Raw genomic sequence first — 20,747 nt, forward strand, 5'->3', positions numbered from 1 at the left:
ACTGTTAGAGGCGACATCACATTACCAGTTAGAAATCTATGTAATAATTGATTCCTTTTGAGTTAAAAAGGCAATGACCATTTTTTTTTTATTCTTTGTTTTCTATCTCTTAGTCAGTTTTTGATCCACAACAATACTGTGTCTTTCTACTCTGTTTCTTTAGCAGCCTGTTGTGAGGTACCTTGTCAAAGACCTTTTGAGAAAGTCTAAATAAGTAGCAACTGGTTCCCCATTGTCCACTACCTTGACACATTCAAAGAGTTCTAACAGATTAGTCCGACAGAATTTTCTTTTGCAGGAACTGCTGGTTAAACCCTATCATATTATGATCTTCCAGATGTTTTATTATTCTCTTTACATTATTGTTGCAACCAATTTACCAGGTACATATGTAAGGTTTACTAGTCTTTAATTCACTGGATTACCCCTGGAGCATTTTTAAAACACAAGTGAAACTTGTATTACTCATCAATCCACCAGTATAGTAGCTGTTTTTAATGAGATTGCTCATTTTAGCTAGCAGTTCAGCTAATTCATACTTAAACTTCTGCGGACTCTTTACTGTAATCTCATCTATGTTTGGTGATTTACTGTTTTTTTAAATTTATCAGTTTACTCTATCACCTCTTCTTGCAACCCCTTAGTTTCTAATAGTATCTCATCTTTATTACCAGGAAAGAACAGGTATCTCCCCAGCATCCTCGATGGTGCAAGTGATGCAAAGAAATCATTTGGTCTTCCCACCAATGTCCTTAACTTTTCCTTTTAGTTCCTGGTGATTCAGTGGACCAATTCTTGTGCAAGCTTCTTGGTTTGTTTGCTTGTTTGTTTTGTGATATACCTAAGAAATTCTTGAAGTTTGCTTTTATATCTTCAGCTATTTGCTCTTTCAATCCGCTTTCACGGGCTGTCCACCGGAGCCCTTGTTTGGAGAGTTTCAGGACATAACATAAGGGAACATTGTTACATAGACCTTTTTGTTAGACCTATTTTTTTTTGTTTATGCAATGAGGCACCTCGTTGCTAAGGTGATAGGCATAATTTGGAAAGTGATCTATAGAAAAATGTAAATAGAGAGACACCGCAGTCTCCTGTAACTAAAGTGATAAAGACCTCAGTTCTATTTGCCAGTGTTAGATGCAGTATATGCAGCTTGGTGATAAATATAGAGCCAAAGTTTCATTACAAAATGTAGAAAGACTCAATGCCAATTAATATAAATGGAAATCAAATAATTAGTAAGCACATTCTGATAGGTGAACATGGGACATACACTAGGAACCACTCCTAACTTGGAAAGATAAACAATGAACTACAAATTCTAGTGTTATTTTAAAAATACTTTAGAACATGAAAACTGCACATATAAGAGCCAAATATAAGTCCATTTCAGGCAGTGGGAGAATTGGGCCCAACACTCAGAATGGGATTGCGACTGAGAGATCTATATAGGGGAGAGTGGATGGAGAAAAGCATTCAGTACAAAAAATGTGATTAAAGAAAAAGTGGAAGGTGATAAACCCAGAGGCTTTGATAAATTCTTAGCAACAAAAAAAACTGCAATCCACAAAACTACACTTGATCACCTTGAAGAATAGAGTATGACCATTTTATATTAAAGCAAGTAATTGTATCTTCAAGGTAGAATGCAATAAAACAGATTTTGTGGGGCCTAATTCAGTGATTTTATGGACCCTCTAGGCACCATTTGTACTTGAATAGAGTGTGTGCATTGAATATTAAATCATCACAATTCTTTGCTATTTGTATTTACAAAATCATAAAATCACTAATATGAAGTCCCAAACTCTAACTACAGAGCAAAATAAGGACTTGACACCTCCAAAAGACATATTTATGATTTGTATGAAGTAAAGAGATTTTCTAAGACAAAGTCCTTATTTGAATAGCAAAAGTTTTAGCTCCATTTTTCTACATGTAGTGTAAATCACGTTGTCTCCAGAAGAATCAACTTCTCAGTCACTGTACGATAACCCTTTCTAGTAAGACAAATCCCAAGTGACGTGACAAAATCAAGGCAAAGTATTTTTTTTTCTGATTTGACTTTCCAAGAGTTTTTATTTAACTTGGGACTATGAATAAAACTCTTCCTTTCCAAACAAAGGCCCAGTTGGCAGTGTCTCAAAAGGCATAATCCCCGAACATAGCAGTTCCCCTTGCTCAAAGGTTCTTAGTTCATAGTGACCCTAGGAAAGAGAGATGATTAGTTACATAGCAAAGCTTCCAATGGGTGAGCTCAAATAGGCTGTTTTTCTCTTACCTTGGAAAGCATTAAGCTCCTATTCGTGCTACAGCGGGGTTCTCAAACTGGAGGTCGGTACCCCCCTGGGTGTCCCGAGGTTATTACATAGGAGGTCGCAAGCTGTCAGCCTCCACCCCAAACCCGGCTTTGCCTTCAGCATGTATAATGGTGTTAAATATATTAAAAAGTGTTTTTAATTTATAAGGGGGTCACACTCAGAGGCTTGCTATGTGAAAGGGGTCACCAGCACAAAAGTTTGAGAACCATTTGCTACAGCATGAAGGTCTCAGGAGCAGCAATGAAGTGGGATATTAGTTAGCCTTTTTTTTTTTAAGTGTGGAGTGACAGGAAGATTTGGCTAGTTGTTGAACTGAGATGGATATCTTCACATAAATAGAAGAGTCTAGTCAAAGTATGATACTGAGACTGTATGAGCCATGTGTGATTGGAAAGACTGCTCAATTTTCCCTGAGTTGGGAGATATCTCTAATTACTATGGAGCTGAGTGCTGGAGAGGTTCACAGGTGCCTGTACCAATGAGGACTCACCCTTTTAGGGAATTGGGATCAGTCTCACCTGTGCCTCATTTTCCAGCCCCAAATGATGAATTTAGGTGACCAGAATCTCCTGATAATAGCCAGGGTGGGAGGGGCTGGATTTCCTGTGAGGAGTCTAGTCCATCACTGAGGAGGGGAGAGACCTGAAGGGAATCCAGGGTTAGAGAGGACTGGGAAACTGTCTCTCCACACCAGCAAAAGGGAAAGGCCTAGCTGGAGAACCTGCAGTGAGGGGCAGGAGCCTTAAGAGAAAGAGGCTTGAGGAAATGCCAGGCAGCAGGACCTGGGTTTTGGAAAAGAAAGGCTGACCACAACAAGGGGCTGGAAAAACTGTAGAGTCAGAACAAGACATTTTCTCATTTAAGTTGATACTTGAAGTGTGTTATTTTAATAACACAGATGCTAAGAAGGGTATGTGTGTTTGACTTGAAAGCAAGGAAGTGCAGTTTTTGAGAAACCCAAGAATGGGAAACACTAAGCAGGAGTAGGGTCCTATATTGTTTTGGTATCTAAAGCCATCTCGTGCCTTAACTATACATCTACTTACCTTCATGTTGATGGGAAAGTATGAACTGGCAGAGGGTAGGATGGTCAAATGGATGGGAACTGGTCTGGGACCATATGTTAAATTCCTGGCTCAGCCCTAGACTTTCTTTGTGACCATGGGCAAGTCACTTAAGCTATCCTGTGTTTCAATTTCCCATCTGTATAATGGGGATAGTACTTCCCTACCACACAGTGTTGTGAGGACAAAATCCAATAATGATTGTGAGTTGCTCATGTTCTGTAATGATGGGAGTCATATAAGTACCTAAGCGGACACATTTGTAGGTCTTTTCTTTTCTTTCCTTTTTTTTACTTTTTTTTTTATTTTATTTTTTTGGAGCTATTTTAACAATTTCCTCCCCAAAATATTCAACTCTGTGAGCCAAAGAATGATGCCATTAAAACATGTTGAATTTTGATGATCAGCAAGTAAATGACCTTGGGCATCTCCCTCTCCCCAAAGTACTCTTCATTATGGGGCTGATTCTAATGGGGTTTGTTGAGAAGGCTCAACAACTCACAGGCCCCGTATGATGAATTGCCCATCAGTTGTGTTTTTTAAAACTGTTTTCCACTAATGATGCGGCAGCTTGTGAATCTGAGTTTGTCAGGGAAAGCGTATGGACAGTGGCCAGTTTTGTTCATTGTATTTTTGTACTGCATCACCTAAGATGATAACAAAATGTAACCTGTCACACAGCATTGGTGCAATAAAACAAAACACACATATTCCTCTAAAGGAAATAAGGGTGCCAAAGCTAAATAAACACAATATGAGGCTTGGGGCTTTTTAAAAATTGCATGTTACCTCATTGCACAAGGTCACCCTTGTCAGACGAGTGGACTGACAGTTCTCTAGAGTAACATAAAACCATTAAGTTGCTCTTTGATCTCGCACCTTCTTTAGAACATTTTAATCAATTAACCATAAAGCTACTCAGCTTGTCTTATTTACTACACATAAAACTACTTTGGTCTGGCTGACACGTTACTACATTATAGATCAAAGATCGTAAGAAACTCTACATCCAACCAGGATAATTATGAGCCACTTTTCAGAACCTCTTAGATACACTTTTATCCTAGGGATGGAGGAGAACAGCATTTTGATCTAGAGTGAAATGAAAAGCTTCATGAGTATTTAAATAGGTAGCCCAAACTGATTTATGCATGATCTAGCTGCTATTGGCTGTGGTTGGGGTTCAGGACTAGCTAGCTTAGCCTGAACAGAGTCTATTTTAAACACTGACAATATATATAGTTGATAAAAATAGAAAACATTTCCCAGTGCATATGAACACCCATCTCTTGTATAAGATGCCCTTATACAAAAACCAGTGTTTGAATACTCATGTACTGGGGTACAGATAGTCCCATTAGTCGAGTGGTTCTCAAGCTTTTGTACTGATGATCCCTTTCACATAGCAAGCCTCTGAGTGTGACTCCCCCTTATAAATTACAAACATTTTTTTATATATTTAACACCATTATAAATGCTGGAGGCAAAGCGGGGTTTAGGGTAGAGGCTAACAGCTCATGACCCCCATGTAATAACCTTGCGACCCCCTGTTTGAGAACCCCTGCATTAGTCCATTAATTAAAATTTGATAAAGTAATCATGCGTGACATTGTTTTCAGGCTTTTAGGCCAAAATTTCGAAGGCCACACTTGTGTATACAGAAGACTTTCATCTACAGAAGAATTACTGCAGTCTCAGTGTATATTCTCACAGATTGGAGAGTAAAAAAAACAAACCAACTCCTACATTAAAAATAATCTGGTTTAGAATGTTTACATAATTCTTTATGGCCAAGTCCTGGAATCAGTGGACTGTCCAAGCTACTCACCAAAGGTCTCTGTGGAGGAACCCGCCTCCCATTTGAATCTGCTCAACAGCCACTACTCTACTCTTTCTTGTGGGATTGGGGAATGGTGAATGGACCAGTGTAACTATAGATTCATCAGCCCCACCCCCGCTTCTGTCCTGCACCCCCATCTTACTGCATGCTGAGGTGCAAAAATAAGGTTGCTGATGCAACAGTATTTCTGCTTCCTTGTGCATCTGCATTAGAATATGGTCTTTACATCTAGAACTATCAAGAAGTCTGAAGGAGCGAGGTGGGGGAAAACTTGGCCCTGAGTTTCCTTATAACTAATCAAAAGGCATTCCTTGAAACAGCCAAGTGTACAGAATCATGATGTAGAGAGCTCTTTGCAATCACTATTACTCTCTGGGAGGTGACACCCAACATCCATGATCTCCAGATTTTAAAACTGATTAAAAAATGTGGCTGGAAAATGGGAAGGTAGGAAACCTTGCTACTGTAATCGATAGCTGGCATTTCCATGCAGTATTTTCAGCCACTCTCGCTTATTTTCAGTTACAACTCTATATTGATTTCTCTGAACATTACTCCTCCTTTGACAAAACTGGTTCTCTACTGATGCTTGTCATCACCATTTTAAGAATTGATAAATGAGAATTAACAAGTTTGTGAATACCATGAATAAAATGCTAGGTGATAGAGAAATAAAATCTATCTTCTTAACAAAGAACAATGTTCTTAGTTCTCAGAACATGGGGGAAAATGTTGTTAATAAGAACATAAGAATGGCCATACTGGGTCAGATGAATAGTCTATCCAGCCAAGAATCCTGTCTTCCAACTGTGCCCATTGCCAGAGGCTTCAGAGAGAATGAACAGAAGAGGGCAAGTCATTGAGTGATCCATTCCCTGTCGTCCTGTCCCACCTTCTGGCAGTCAGAAGTTTAGTGACACCCAGACAATTGGGTTGCATCTCTGACCATCTTGGCTAATATCCATTGATGGATTTATCCTTCATGAATTTATTTAATTCTTTTTTGAACACAGCTATATTTTTAGCCTTCTCAACATCCCCTGACAACAAGTTCCACAGGTTGACTGCACATTGTGTAATGAAGTACTTCCTTATGTTTGGTTTAAATTCTGCTGCCTATTAACTTCATTGAGTGATCCCTGGTTCTTGTGTTACATGAAGGTGTAAATAACACTTCCTTATTCACTGTATCATATCCCCCTTAGTCACCTCTTTTCTAAGATAAACAGTCCCCATCTTTTTAATCTTTCCTCATACAGGAGCTGTTCCATACCCCTAATCATTTTTATTGTCCTTCTCTTCTTTTCAGATGTGGCAACCAGAACTGCATGCAGTATTCAAGGTGTGCACATACCATGGATATAGATAGTGACATCATGGTATTTTCTGTCTTATAACCTATCCTTTCCTAACATTCTATAGCTTTTTTGACTGCCATTGCACCCTGAGCAGATGTTTTCAGAGACCTACCCACAATGATGCCAAGATCTTTTTCTTGAGTGGTAACAGTTAATTTAGAACCCATCACTTTGTATGTATAGTTAATATTACGTTTTCTAATATGCATTGTTTTGCACTTATCAGCATTGAATTTCATCTACTCTTTTGTTGCCAGGCCACCCAGTTTTGTGAGATCACTTTGTAACTCTTCACAGTCTGCTTTGTACTTAAATATCTTGAATTATTTATTATTGGCCACAAACTTCACTACCTCATTGTTTACCTTCTCTTCCACGTCATTTAAGACTACGTTGAACAGCATAGGTCCCAGTACAGATCCTTGGGAGACGCTGCTATTTACTATTTTCCATTGTGAAAACTGACCATTTATTCCAACCCTTTGTTTCCTATCTTTTAACCAGTTACCTGTCCATGAGAGGACCTTTCCTCTAATTCCATGACTGCTTATTTTGCTTAAGAGCCTTTGATGTGGGACCTTGTCAAAGGTATTCCAAAAGTCCAAATATTCTACATCAACTGGATCATCCTTGTTCACATGCTTGTTGACATCCTCAAAGTATTCAAAGAGATTGGTGAGGCATGATTTCCCTTTACAAAAGCCATGTTGACTCTTCACCAACATATTGTGTTCATCTATGTGTTTGATGATAATTCTGTCTTTACTATAGTTTCAGCCAATTTGCATGGTACTGAAGTTAGGCTTACTGGCCTGTAATTGCTGAGATCACCTCTGGAGCCTTATTTAAAAATTGGCATTATGTTAGCTACCTTCCAGTCATCTGGTATACAGTCTGATTTAAGTGATAGGTTACATACTACAGTTAGTAGTTCTGCAATTTCATATTTGGGTTCCTTCAGAACTCTTGGGTGAATAACCTTGGTCCTGGTGACTGTTATCCTTGGTACTGTTTATCAATTTGTTCCAAAACTTCCTATATTGACAATTCAATCCGGGCTAGTTCCTCAGTTTGGCATCAAAAAGGAATGGCTCAGGTGTGGAAATCTCCCTCACATCCTCTGCAGTGAAGACTGATGCAAAGAATTCATTTAGCTTCCCTGCAGTGGCCTTATATTCCTAGAGTGCTCCTTTAATACCTTGATAGTCCACTGGCCCCACTGATTGTTTGGCAGGCTTCATGCTTCTGATGCACTTAAACCATTTTTTGCAGTTAGTTTTTGTGTCTTTTGCTAGTTGCTCTTCACATTCTTTTTTGGCTTGCTGAATTATACTTTTACAGTTGACTTGCCAGAGTTTATGATCCTTTCTATTTTCCTTAGTAGGATTTGACTTCCAACTTTTAAAGGGTGCCTTTTTGCCTATAACCACCTCTTTTACTTTGCTGTTTAGCCATTATGACTTTTTTTTTTATCCTCTTACTTTTTTTTAAATCAGGGGTATACACATTTCATCTGAGCCTCTATTATAGTATTTTAAAATAGTGTCCATGCACTTTGCAGGCATTTCATTCTTGTGACTGTTCCTTTTAATTTCCATTTAACTAGCTTCCTCATTTTTGTGTAGTTCCTCTTTTTGAAGTTAAATGCTACTCTGGTGGGTTTCTTTGGTATTTCCCCTCCCCCCCAAAGGATGTTAAACTTAATTACATTATGGTAGCTATTACTGAGCAGTTCAGCTATTTTTACCTCTCGGACCAGATCCTGTGCTCCACTTAGGACTAAACTAAGACTTGCCTCTCCTTTGTGGGTTCCAGGACTAGCTGCTCCAAAAAGTAATCATTGATAGTGTCTAGACATTTTAATCTCTGCATCCCATCCTGCGGTGACATGTACCCAGTCAATATGGGGGTAATTGAAATCCCCCATTACTGGTTTTTCAGCCTATCTAATTTCCCTGATCATTTCACAGTCATTGTCACCATCCTGGTGTTTGGTAGTATATCCCTACTTCTATACTCTTATTATTGAAGCATGGAACTTCTATCCATAGGATTTTATGGTACAGTTTGATTAATTTAAGATTTTACTATATTTATTCTTCATTTTCCCTCTCTCCAAACGCCTCATATTTCTGTAATTTAAATTCAGATTTCTCGAGAAAATGTAAGATGGGGAGGTTTTCTGCAAGACTATTTTACATTGTAGAGTTACTAGGGCTAGGCATATTTTGTTTTAATTCAGATGTGCTGAAGTTTGCATAGAGTTTTGGATTTGAACAAACCTAAAAAGCCAAAGTGAAACTAAATCGAAACAACTGTTATACCTGCTTTTGAGTCTAAACCATACAAAACCTTTTTTGTTTTGTGTTTTTGTTTTTCACCTGAAAACATAAATCATCTCAGGTTCATCAAATGGTTTGCAAATCTAGACAAACTTGACACAGGTTTCAGATTTATAGCAAAGCCTGAAATCAGGAAAGAATTTAGTTTAGTTTCAAGTTTCATTACACAAGTCTTCGGGTTTCATTACAGAAAGTTTTACACAGTTTAGATCCCTTAAAGTGGCTAAAAACAAAAATAGTGATTTCCATATGTGCACAGCCATTTCAGTGTGTATAACTAAAATAGATATGCTGTCATCCAGTGTGAACTACAGTGTGTTCTACACAGAAATGTTGCACAGTCAAGATGGATTAGGTTAAACTTCCAGACTCCTAGTTATCTTGAATCTCTAATCAGACTTGCTATTGTTCAGAGCTACTCAGGGAAATCTAAAAGCATGAAAGTTCACTTCCGGAAAAATAAATGTGCATGTTCCACCCTGATATGAATATAACTAGAGAGAGTTATGATATTACAAGGACAATCTGTTTTCTGTAACCATTTATTACTGAATCACAATGAAGTCCTTTTTTCATTTAATTTTCAAAAAATGACCTCACTATAAGCTATTTCACTATAGTAAAGTCGGCTTACCCTCCCTCACTTCCCCTTAAAGTTGCTCTAGTATTTAGTGTAGTTTTGACCCCTATTCCTGGAGGGGAACACCAAAAAACCTTTCCACTCCTTTAGAGAGGACCAACAAAGTTGAAGCATGTTCTCTTTTTCGCTTCCCTGGGATCTTAGGCAACCTCAGGACTGGGGGGCAGCATGAGCCTCCCCTTTAGTCTCCTGAAAGTGGAGCAACAAAAAGATCTTCAGTTGAGGATCTCCAGGGGGTAGGGTTGCCAATTTTGGTTGGACATATTCCTGGAGGTTTCATCATATGACATCATCTTTAAAGATTAAATCTTTAATGCCTGGAGACTCCAGGACTATCCTGGAGGTTTGGCAACCCTACCACACAGTTGCATACACTGAAATCTTTACTTTAACTCAGTTTCTAGCACACAGAAACTTTAGTGGCTTCTGGCAAGTTAAGTTGGGTTCATAGCTGCTTTGTATCACTGGAGCAGCTCAAAGCAGCTTAAGTATGGCTAGTGAATCTGACACGCTAGGTTTTTTATTTCCTTGTTCTGAATACCCTGGTTCCTCTGTATTTAATGAGCCTATTAATTACCTCGTGGAATTCAAATAACTTGTGGTCCTTTAATTTCTCTATTCCTGATCAATCAATATAAAGTTGATCTGGGATGGCTTCTCCTCAGGGTGGTGTCACTATTTTCTGAAACATAACAAAATTGCCTCCTGCATAACTTGGAATTCTTTGGCTGTATTTATTACCCAACAGCTAGCCTGCTGGTCAGTTCCTTCATGAGTACAGTATGCTGTAGCTTGAAGTATCTTTAGAGTGTGTACCTCTTTTCCCCATTCTCATTTTCCTTTTCTCCTGGTGATCTGTAGTGGGTACCCATAATTTGTTTCACTTTTTGGTTTTTATTCCTTATGCCCATATATAAAGAATTACTTTGTATTTGACCTTAATGAGAGAGTAAGCAATCATGGCACATTAATTATACCTTGACCTGACTTATGAAATATGGAAAACACCTAACAAAGCTAAAAACAAAAAAGGGATTTAATATTTTGGGACAAAAAACAAAATTTTCACTGATCCAAGTCCACAGGCAGGAGATACAAACTAGATGCTGCAAAAAAGGCAATTTTGAGTAGTAGTTCTGGAAGTCTTATTTTTCCACAGCTAAACTACATGTGCTGCATAATGGAAAAAATCTTTTGGGGAATCCAGATCAGTGCTTTGCCTTCTTAATAAAATTCAGGAAGAGAATAGTAGACTTAGTAAGGACTTTGAGGGAGAGGCTCTGAGGTAGACACCTCATGAATCGTGAGAAAAAATAATGAGAGGTAGCATCTTGGGTAGATGTAGGACTTTACATTTTGTTTTTTTTCTTTTTAAAATATATGAATATGCACTGATAGACACAAATAAAATGCTCGGGAAAGAGTTAATATAATGCTTTCCTAGTTGTAAGGAGAAAAAGAATTCTAGTCTATTATACATGTTATCTGCTACTATGCATAGCTGGAACTGAGGGTCAACTGAGCTATGCACTTCTTCTCTTGCCCCCATCCCAAGGTAAGTCCTCTGTTCCCTAAATGGTAGTGCATCCTGGGAAAAGAGCATAAAGAAAAGTCTCTACTGCTTTTGCTGGACATCCTGCATTTAGTGTAAGGCAGCTAATAAGATTAAACAGGGAGGCTCAGTACAGCAGGCTCTTTTCAGTACAGGCTGGTTTACTCTGAGGCAAAATGAAATGTAAAGACATTTCAAAACTTAGAGGGCAGAAAACAGTGAAAAGATCAGCATGCTGAAATGAAGCTATGGGCCTGGGAAGCAATTCTGAAGCCTGTTCCCAGGGGTGAGAACTCCTGCAGCATGGGTATCACTCTGCAGACCTGGAGCAATTTTGTGGGAATGCTAGAAAGCCAAAGGTCGGGGTGCTGTTCAAGGGATGACTGTTTTTTCTCAGACTGACAAATGGCTTTCAGCACTGACCAAATACGTTTCCTCGGGTCATGTTCTTTTGCTGGCTATCACCCCATGGACACTGGCCAGAACAGAAGCAGCAGGAACGTACCCTCCAACCCTGAGTTAATCTCATGAGAATAGTGAATATAGCTGTTAACTCTCTCTTTGGGTTGCTTTTTCCCATCTGTGTTTTATTACACTGGAATGAGGAATTTCTTACCTAATAATTTTCTTTGTTAGCAGCTTCTCCCCGAATTCATTACTCATGGACTAAAGCCCCCAACTGTGGAATTCGGAGGCAGTCCATTGTTGCTGGAGGCTCCAGGAGTGTACTAAGCTCCTCCCTTCAGCTCAGGCTACCAGAAGAGCTCTATTATAGCTGAAGAAACACTATGCAACAACTTGATAAAATTCTCCCTTTCAAGAAATTTTCTATTCTGGTCATTTACCAGACTACCCGGGTGGGTTGAATTCAGAGAAAAGTGCTAACAGAAAAAAATTATCAGGCAAGATATTTCTCATTCTGTTGCAGTTTTACTCCTCTTCCATTACCCATGGGAAGAAGCAAGCAGTGAATCCTGGAAGTAGGGAGGGAAAGGACAATCAGAGTTTAATTATTATACTACAATAATAGGCAGGAATGGAAGTCGTCCCCCCACCATCTCAATAAAGCAAGAACTTTGTAAATTAAGGAGTTATGTGGGAACCAACCTGGAAGCAGGTTCCTATCAAATGATGCCTTTGCAGAACAATGGTAACTTTACAAAATTTTGTCTGGTGAGGCTCATATACTTTTTCTCCCAGTGCCTCTAGGGACTGCTGTGAATAGTTTCCCAGATGCCTAGCATGCCAACTGGTGCATGATTTTTACATCTTGCTATCAGCAACTATAAGGCCTTGGAATTTTGAATAGAATGAGATGAATAGGATACAACTGGCATATGTATTCCATATGCTTGAGATGTGTCTTTAAAGCTCTAAGAATGTTCACTTATACCACAACCTTTCAAGAGTTAGAGCAAAATGATTGGAGAGCTGTTTCCCAGGAACTGTGGAAAGAGGAATTTATCTTGAACAGAAAGGTTTCTGGAGCTATATGAATAACCTTTTCTGTATACAAAGGCAGTGAGATTCTTGTATGAATATGGAAACTAATTCCAAAATTTGCCTTTTAGAGGTAATGGCAACTAGAAAGGCCAACCACATCTTATTGTCTAATTTGTCATTGTGATTAAACATGATCGGGCCCCCATTTTACTGGCACTGCAATGAGTTTTTTGTTTCTTCTCACACCTAAAATGTAAATTTTACCAGATCAATGAATGAAATCCTGTTTGAGTTCTGTCTGGATACCAAACTATATTACAGGCTAATGGAGACTCCATGCTGAACTATACTTCTCTTCCAATGCCCAGGCTGTTAATTGTAGGTGTTCCCAGTCTGGATGACAGAGTCCCTTCTTCAAGAGGTCTGGTGTTCTCTTCAGATATAACCTGGGATCCTTGGCTGTCTAGCAAGTCCAAATTGCCTTCTGGACCAGTGAAGGACTAAAAAGAGGACTACAACTCTTCCTTTTCCTCTTTTCTGTATCCTATATATCAGGGGTAGCCAAACTTACCGACCCTCTGAGCCACATATGATAATCTTCAAATGTTCGAGAGCTGCAAGACACGAACAACCTTTACACATGCATTTTTAAAAATATTAACATCCTACTTACTGTATCACAGCTAATTACTGCTAGAGCTAGAGGGCTTGTGGGTCTCCATCCTGGTCGAAAATCTTTGGAAATCTGGTTGATATGTTGTCAACGTGGTATGGAGGAGCTTGGTCAGATGTTGATTTGTAAGGACTGCACAATGTTTCGATTTTACGAACTTCATTACGGAGTACAGCAATTCACAGCAGTATGTTGTACCAACAGTTGAAATGAATCACACACTAGTCTCGGTGCCCCATTACAGGGGTGAAGCCCCAAATCTTGCCAGCCCGCTAAGGGGCTGAAGCCACGAGCAGTGGCTCACCCTGCTGCAGGGGGAAGCCCCAACCCTCACCCTCCACCACTCTGGAGCTGGAGGCGCGATTGCCAGCTCATCTCCCCGCCTCCCCCATGGTGTTTAACATTTTTATTAATGACTCGGAAGAAAATAAAATCATCAATGATAAAGTTTGCAGATGACAGAAATGGAGAGAGTGGTAAATAAGGAAGAGGGCAGGTCACTGATTCAGGGTGATCTGGATCTCTTGGTAAACTGGGACCCAGAAAACAACATGCATTTTAATATGGCTAAAAAACCCATATAATCTAGGAAACAAAGAATGCAGGCCATACTTTCAGGATGGAGAACTCTATCCTGGGAAAAGTGACTCTGAAAATCTGAAAGTCATGGTGGATAATCAGCTGACCTCGAACTCTGAGTGTGACACAGTGGCAAAAGGGCTAATGCAATCCTGGAATGCATAAACAGGGGAATCTCAAATAGGAATAGAGGAGTTATTTTACCTCTATACTTTGCACTGGTGTGATCGCTGCTGGAATTTTGTGTCCATTTCTGTTGCCCACAATTTAAGAAGGATGTTGATAAATTTAAGAAGGTTCAGAGAAGAGCCATGAGAATGGTTAAAGGCTTAGAAAACATGCCTTATAGTGATAGACTTAAAGAGCTCAATCTATTTAGCTTAACAAAGAGAAGGTTAAGGGGTGACTTGATTACAGTCTCTAAGTATCCCCAGAGAGAACAAATATTTAAAAACGGGCACTTCAATCTGGCAGAGAAAGGTGTAACATGATTCAATGGCTGGAAGTTGAACTTAGACAAATTCAGATCAGAAATAAGGCATACATTTTTAACAGAGAGAGTAATTAACCATTGGATCAATTTCTCCATCATTGAATTTTTAAATCAAGATTTGATTTTCTTTAAATAATGTTCTCTAGAAATTATTTTGGGGAAGTTTTATGTCCTTTTTTTTATACAAGAGGTCAGACTAGAAAATCACAATAGTCCCTATGATATTTTCCTAGTAAGTTATAAAACCGATACCTTTTAATTCTCTTGTTGCTCAGAATAATGCCTCCTCTCCCAAGTCCTTTCTCTGGCTTCCTTTGTGTACATCATTTTCAAGCATTTTGCGTGAAGCCTTGGAGCTGAGGACAAACTTTAATCTATGTACATCTCTGCTCCCATTGCTTCCTAATTGTTTTCTTGCTCTCCATATTGCTCTTAGTCTTCTGCATAACTACTTCCTATCCTGTCTTGTCTCAGGCCATACCTTAAAACAGCATTCTGTTTCTTCTGTGCCACACACCTTCACTTCCCTTTTCCACTTTCAAATTTACTTATTTAAAAAAAAAATCCAAAAAACAAAACAACAACAAAAAAACCCCTTTTCACCTTTCTCCTTGCTGATCAAAATATAGGCTTCTTGTGCTTAACACTGACGCTGTATTGTATCAGTGTGATTAAGATTGCATGGTCGTGGGGCAAGAACTTTTACTTATGTGTTTAGATTGTTGGGTACACATAGTACTCTATTAAATTAGAATAAGTAGCAATTAACACACTAGATGGGTGTTGGGTTTTACTTTGTTTCCCCCCAAATATTCTTTGTAATGACAGATGTTTAATTAAAAGCTGTTAAACAATTTAACTCCTCAGAAGAACACAAATAAGAGCTATTAATGAAGTAAATATCTGTTTAATTTACAAACATCAGTAGTATTACTGATATCAGTCCAAATAAGACAAAGCACACTGCATTACACATGTACATCTAACTTTTTCTGTAAAAAAAAAAAATAATAAAAAAAAATAAAATTGAAAAAACATCTGCATTTTTTACAGGGTATCCTGGGATTTACTGAAAGAAGAATACAACCCACTATGAATCATTACCAGTTCTACATTGTAATTTAGCAGCAACATATTAACATGGGGAACATTAGGGCAATAAAGTAGTTTTATTATTTGGAAAAAGTCACAGTCCTTGATAGTACAGCCTTTTTTCTTTCTTTCTTTTTTTTAAAAAGGTCCAAGGGAATATTAATTTGTAAAGGTCTACTTTCTAGTGTCATTTTCTACACACCATTTTATTTTCTGTAAGTACTGTATATATAGGGAAAATTTACTTCTATACATTTGCCATCTAGTGTAAAGACATTTTCTCTCATACGTTACAAGTTCTCAGGAGGTGTCCTGAATGTCTGCTGTATGTGAGAACTGCAGACTATTATCACTTCCATTTCAGACACCAAGTAGTGAGATGCTAATGAAAAAACAAAACAAAACAAAACAAAAAACCAGACCAAACACATTTACCCCAAGAGGACATGCTATGTTAGTTCTATTGCAAAAAATCCTGATTTTTAAGTCTTTCTTTTTTTTTTTTTTTAAACAAAATACAAAAATATCAGGACAAATATAAATTAATATATATTAAAGCATTGAAAAACAGTAAAAGGGATGCCTAAAAAGGTTAAGTACAATGTACTTTGATACAATAAATATTTCTCAATGAACCCGAATACTGTATAGAGCTGTTTAGAACTCATAGAAACAAAAATCCATATTATTACTAATTTATCCATCAATAATCTATTTTTATCATCCCCTTAACATTTATATTACAAAAAAATTAATACTGGAATAGGGTAGATAAACACTTTTTGTATGCTTCTTTTGCTAACATGCTGACATAAAAGTACACATCGTCAGGAGATTTCATGATTCTCACATTTTAACCTCTCCCATCCACTAAATGGGCACCCCCTCTTCTGCAGATGCTTAATAATTATGCCACACAAAATGCATCACATACATTTGTTAAACCAATATAATCTGATTCCCTTCACCCACAACTCTTCATCATCTATAACTAAGTAATTGGTATGGTCTGTCAACATAGTAAAATATTCTGATATGAAAGTGAAAAAACAAGCCTCATGTTCTGGTAAATTTTTCATCAATAAGCTGTAGGTTGGAAGTCATATGTGTATAATATCAGTTTATCTTCAGCATGTTATAAAGAAGAATCCATGTTAAAAGCAGTTACGTTTCCCATCACTGTTGCAATGTTAAAGGGTCTTTTTTTTTCTTCAAAGCTCCTCTCGGTTACGAAAAGTCTCAGTTCAAGCACTTGAATCTTTTTGCAAATGAAGAAAAAGTCTTTATTCTCTTAATAAAAATAAGTCTGTTCTGTATTTTACAATATATTTCAAATATTTTCACTATGAAGCATTAATTAGTCCGACATGGTCAATAAGGATACAACATTTTCAAAAGACAAGTGTGACAGGGACACATTTAGGAGGGGCACTTTGTACAGCCACACTTCACCACCTTCTCAACCTCGTCCACAAATGAGGACCCATCAGTGCATTCAAAAGAATATTTCCGTCTCTTGCTCCTTAGTGGTCCGCAGCACTGCCCACTTGAACATCCTCCTTTACATTCTAGTCTCGATACCTTCTTGGTCGTCTGGCACGCGGCATACCCTTGCTGCTTTTGGTAGTAATCTCTGATTCGTTCCCCTCGACAAGAGATTTCTGTGAAAAACAAAAACAAAATGATGTATGATTTAAAGATGCAAGTCACAGAATGGTGTTTATTACACAGTTTAGCTAAGAAGATGCCATGCTTCTAAATACAATTGCTATTTTAGAGTTTGATTTTCATTATAGATCAGAAACAAATGATTTCTCTCGCATTATTTTCTTAATGTGGAATTTTACCTTCTTTGTGCCCTTTATTTTCAGTAACGTTTATATTGTGTGTATATATAAACCATAAATAAAATGTTAGTACAATTACAAGAAAATTGGAAGATAAAATCTTTATTACGCAAATACACATCTTTGTTCTTACATTGCTTGCAGCTGGTTCTGTTTACCATAGGGAAATGTATCATAGAGCATGCAATTTAATTTATTAGCTCTGGAGTCTAATATTATTCAGTCTATTATTTAATACAGGTTATACACATTCCACTAACTTCATAAATTACTGAGGTATAAAACCATCTAAAAATGTGACATCTGTTAAAAGTTCTACCTGTCTATTGTAGTCACACTGATGCACAATACGAAATAAATAAATGCCAGCTGGGGTAAGAGAAAAAAAAAAGGGGGGGGGGGGGACAGAAAGGAAGTGCTTTGACAGACAAAAGGAAAAAAAAAAGGTAGGGGAGAAAGTCATCCTGTTTTCATCCATCTCACCTGCATAATTCGCTGTGATATATCAGTTGAAGCTGAGAGGTCAAAAGTAGAGTTTGTGATAAAACTAGGAGCAGAATCATTGGATTTGGCTTCTCAGTTGCAGAAGACAGAGAAACAATAAATACAGAAAGATACAGCAGGTAAAAGGTAATAGTTATATATAGCAAAAATGTGCTTCTCAATAAAAGCAAAAAGAGAAATGTTTTCACAGCAAAACACGATGAAAAAAATCTTCAAAGTGTAAATATGTAATTAATGGGCAAATTTGTTAGATTTTTCTCTCACTGAGAGAAGCCCTTTACGATGTATTAAAAAAAACAACAACAACACAAATGTCTATTGTGAAAAAAAAGATTGGCAATGTTTTGATTATTCATGTTATAACACCAAATAATGATAGCATGCTGACTTATTTACCTTTATCACAGCTGTCCCCAGTGTATCCACTGCTGCATTCGCAATATGGTTTCCCAAGGCCGGAAAGCCTGCATTTTCCATGTTTACACCTGATGGACTGGCAGGGGTTAAACAACTCTTCCTCTTCATCACAGAGGACTCCCCCATGTCCCTGCAGGCATTTACAACTGTATGAAAATGCATTGATTGGCAAGCAGGTACCATGTACACATCTACAGGGGAAACAAGCCCAAGAGAATAAAAATAAATTATTCATCAAAGTTTAGGCTAAGCAACATTAACTACAAATACTTTGGATTGTACGCAAAAAGCAATTGCTTAGAGACTTTTTTTTTAAATGCACTTTTTCAGTGAGATGCAATTAAGTGGTTTAAACAGGTTTTTTTTATATAATTGTTTTATATGAAAATTTACAGAAAATACGCTGCAGTATAGAACACTATTCTGTTATTGCCAGAAAACAGCCACTGTAGATGTGTTATGGAAGTCTTGTACAGGTCACAATTAAATAAATCCCGCATTCCTCATGCACCCACACATTTAATGAGAGTTAAATGAACAAATTCCTTAGAATTAAACTTGAACAGTGAAAAGAAAATGTTACTTACCTGTAATTTCGCTTCTTTGAAAGTATCATTTCACAAGATTCTCATGCCTGAGGTTTTGGGCTCTCAACACAAGTGAGGACAGTATCTCCCTAGCTCAAAGCTTTTTGGCCCTCTAAAGGCGTGGCAGCCTGGTGGCTGTGCACAATGCCCGTCTCCCCCACAAATTCAGTGATCATTCACCACTAACTATTATTTCTTCTGGTTCTATAACCTTCCTGCCAGTTCCTGACGGCATGAGAAGCCAGTGATGCTTTTTCCACTGGGATCTCAACATCCACTGAGACTGCATCTGTGACAGACCCAGACCAGTGGGGTACAGGAGTCCGGTAGAGAGCAAATATACTGGTCACTGGATGAGTAGTTTTCTGTTCCCTGAGTGACCAGAGCAGGGGCTGCACTAGAGTAATCAGGAACCTGCTAGAACCAGTTAAGGCAGGCAGACTAATTAGGACACCTGGAGCCAATTAAGAAGAAGCTGCTAGAATCAATTAAGGCAGGCTAATCAAGGCACCTGGGTTTTAAAAAGGAGCTCACTTCAGTTTGTGGTGTGAGTGTGAGGAGCTGGGAGCAAGAGGCACAAGGAGTTGAGAGTGAGAGGGTGTGCTGCGGGAGGACTGAGGAGCACAAGCGTTATCAGACACCAGGAGGAAGGTCCTGTGGTGAGAATAAGGAAGGTGTTTGGAGGAAGCCATTGGGAAGTAGCCCAGGGAGTTGTAGCTGTCATGAAGTTGTTACAGGAGGCACGATAGACAGCTGCAGTCCACAGGGCCCTGGGCTGGAACCCGGAGTAGAGGTCAGGCCCGGGTTCACCCCAAACCTCCCAATTGACCTGGACTGTGGGTTCTCCCAGAGGGGAAGGTCTCTGGGCTGTTCCCCAACCCACATGGTGAATCTCTGAGGCAAGAAAATCCGTCAATAAGCGCAGGACCCACCAAGATAGAAAAGGAACTTTATCACACATCTTATAAAGACATTACATAGGTACTATGATTACTGTTTTGGCCATGAGACTCGACATTTGTAACATGGTCAAACTGTCCCCTCCTGGCTCTCATGAACCTCTTCAAATAGACTTGTGATGTACTGCATCCTTAAAGATTGCCTTGAGCTGCATCTACGAGGTTACCTAGGTACTTCGCTGGAGCATATAGCCCATCACATTCCCCTCAAAGAAGTATGATGTTTCCCAGGAGGACAATTTTTAATTTTATTTCACCAAACACAGACTGAAATCCAGGGGGAATTAATTCTTTTTAAGAATCAGGAATTATCTGATTGCCACCTCTTGACTTGATGGCACAGGGTCAATGGCTTTCTTCCTAGGAGGAATTTTATTTCCTGTAACGTTCTTCTTGATACACTAGTTTCCTGGACATATATTTGTTTCTAGGGGAACAATTTGAGTGAAGATTCCTGGATGGAGATCAAACCAATCCCAACAGTCCAACTCAGAATCACTCTGATGTTTCTCCTTCCTGTCTCCAGCCTCATCAGTGGAAACCAAATTATGCTCATCTCCACATTGTACCTTTAGGTCCCACATGACTGATTCAGCATGGTGTGCTTAAAGGCATGGTAGGAAATACTGCTGGATAAGTCATTGACACCATTTGTACCATGGCTGAGCACAATGCCTTCTGCAACCCACTCAGGCTGTGCTGAAATGAACTGCATATAGCACAGCTCTGCCTGCATTGATGTATTCAATACTGAGAGTTTCAACACCAGAGCAAACTAGACTCCCAGGATGCCAAGACCTCTGAGCTGCCTCTGCACTGGGCCTGCTGCCTGTTATTCCTGAACCTGTATGATTGGAGCAATTCAGTCCCCTAGCCTCAGGTAATCTCCAAATGCTGCATGTGTTTGGAGTGTGGTAACCAGACGTTTCCAGGCTGAGCTGCACAGGGTCCATGGCTTCTGCAGTGTCCCAAGGCTGCTGGCTTTCATGTGGCACTCTCTGCATTTAGTCCTCTGGTTGAAGCAACTCATTATCCA

At 38.7% G+C, this 20,747-nt stretch overlaps 1 protein-coding gene across 7 annotated transcripts in view; it reads right to left on the reverse strand.

Annotated features, from left to right (window-relative positions):
* Window positions 1-15,192: 15,192 nt before the first annotated feature.
* SLIT2 (slit guidance ligand 2) overlaps window positions 15,193-20,747 on the reverse strand; it is a 419,653-nt gene continuing 414,098 nt past the window's right edge. For 4 of the 7 annotated variants that reach the window (XM_034771222.1, XM_034771220.1, XM_034771221.1 and 1 more), the window contains 2 exons: window positions 18,145-18,356; window positions 15,193-17,058 (listed from right to left, as the gene is read on the reverse strand). In XM_034771222.1, coding sequence (XP_034627113.1) covers window positions 16,817-17,058; window positions 18,145-18,356 — 454 coding nt within the window. In that variant the 3' untranslated portion in view covers window positions 15,193-16,816. Of the gene's footprint in view, window positions 17,059-17,727; window positions 17,817-18,144; window positions 18,357-20,747 lie in introns of all 7 variants that reach the window. The other 3 variants (XM_034771224.1, XM_034771223.1, XM_034771225.1) reach the window with 3 other exon arrangements.

Source organism: Trachemys scripta, chromosome 5 (assembly GCF_013100865.1).
Source record: "Trachemys scripta elegans isolate TJP31775 chromosome 5, CAS_Tse_1.0, whole genome shotgun sequence".
NCBI classification, from domain to species: Eukaryota; Metazoa; Chordata; order Testudines; family Emydidae; genus Trachemys; species Trachemys scripta.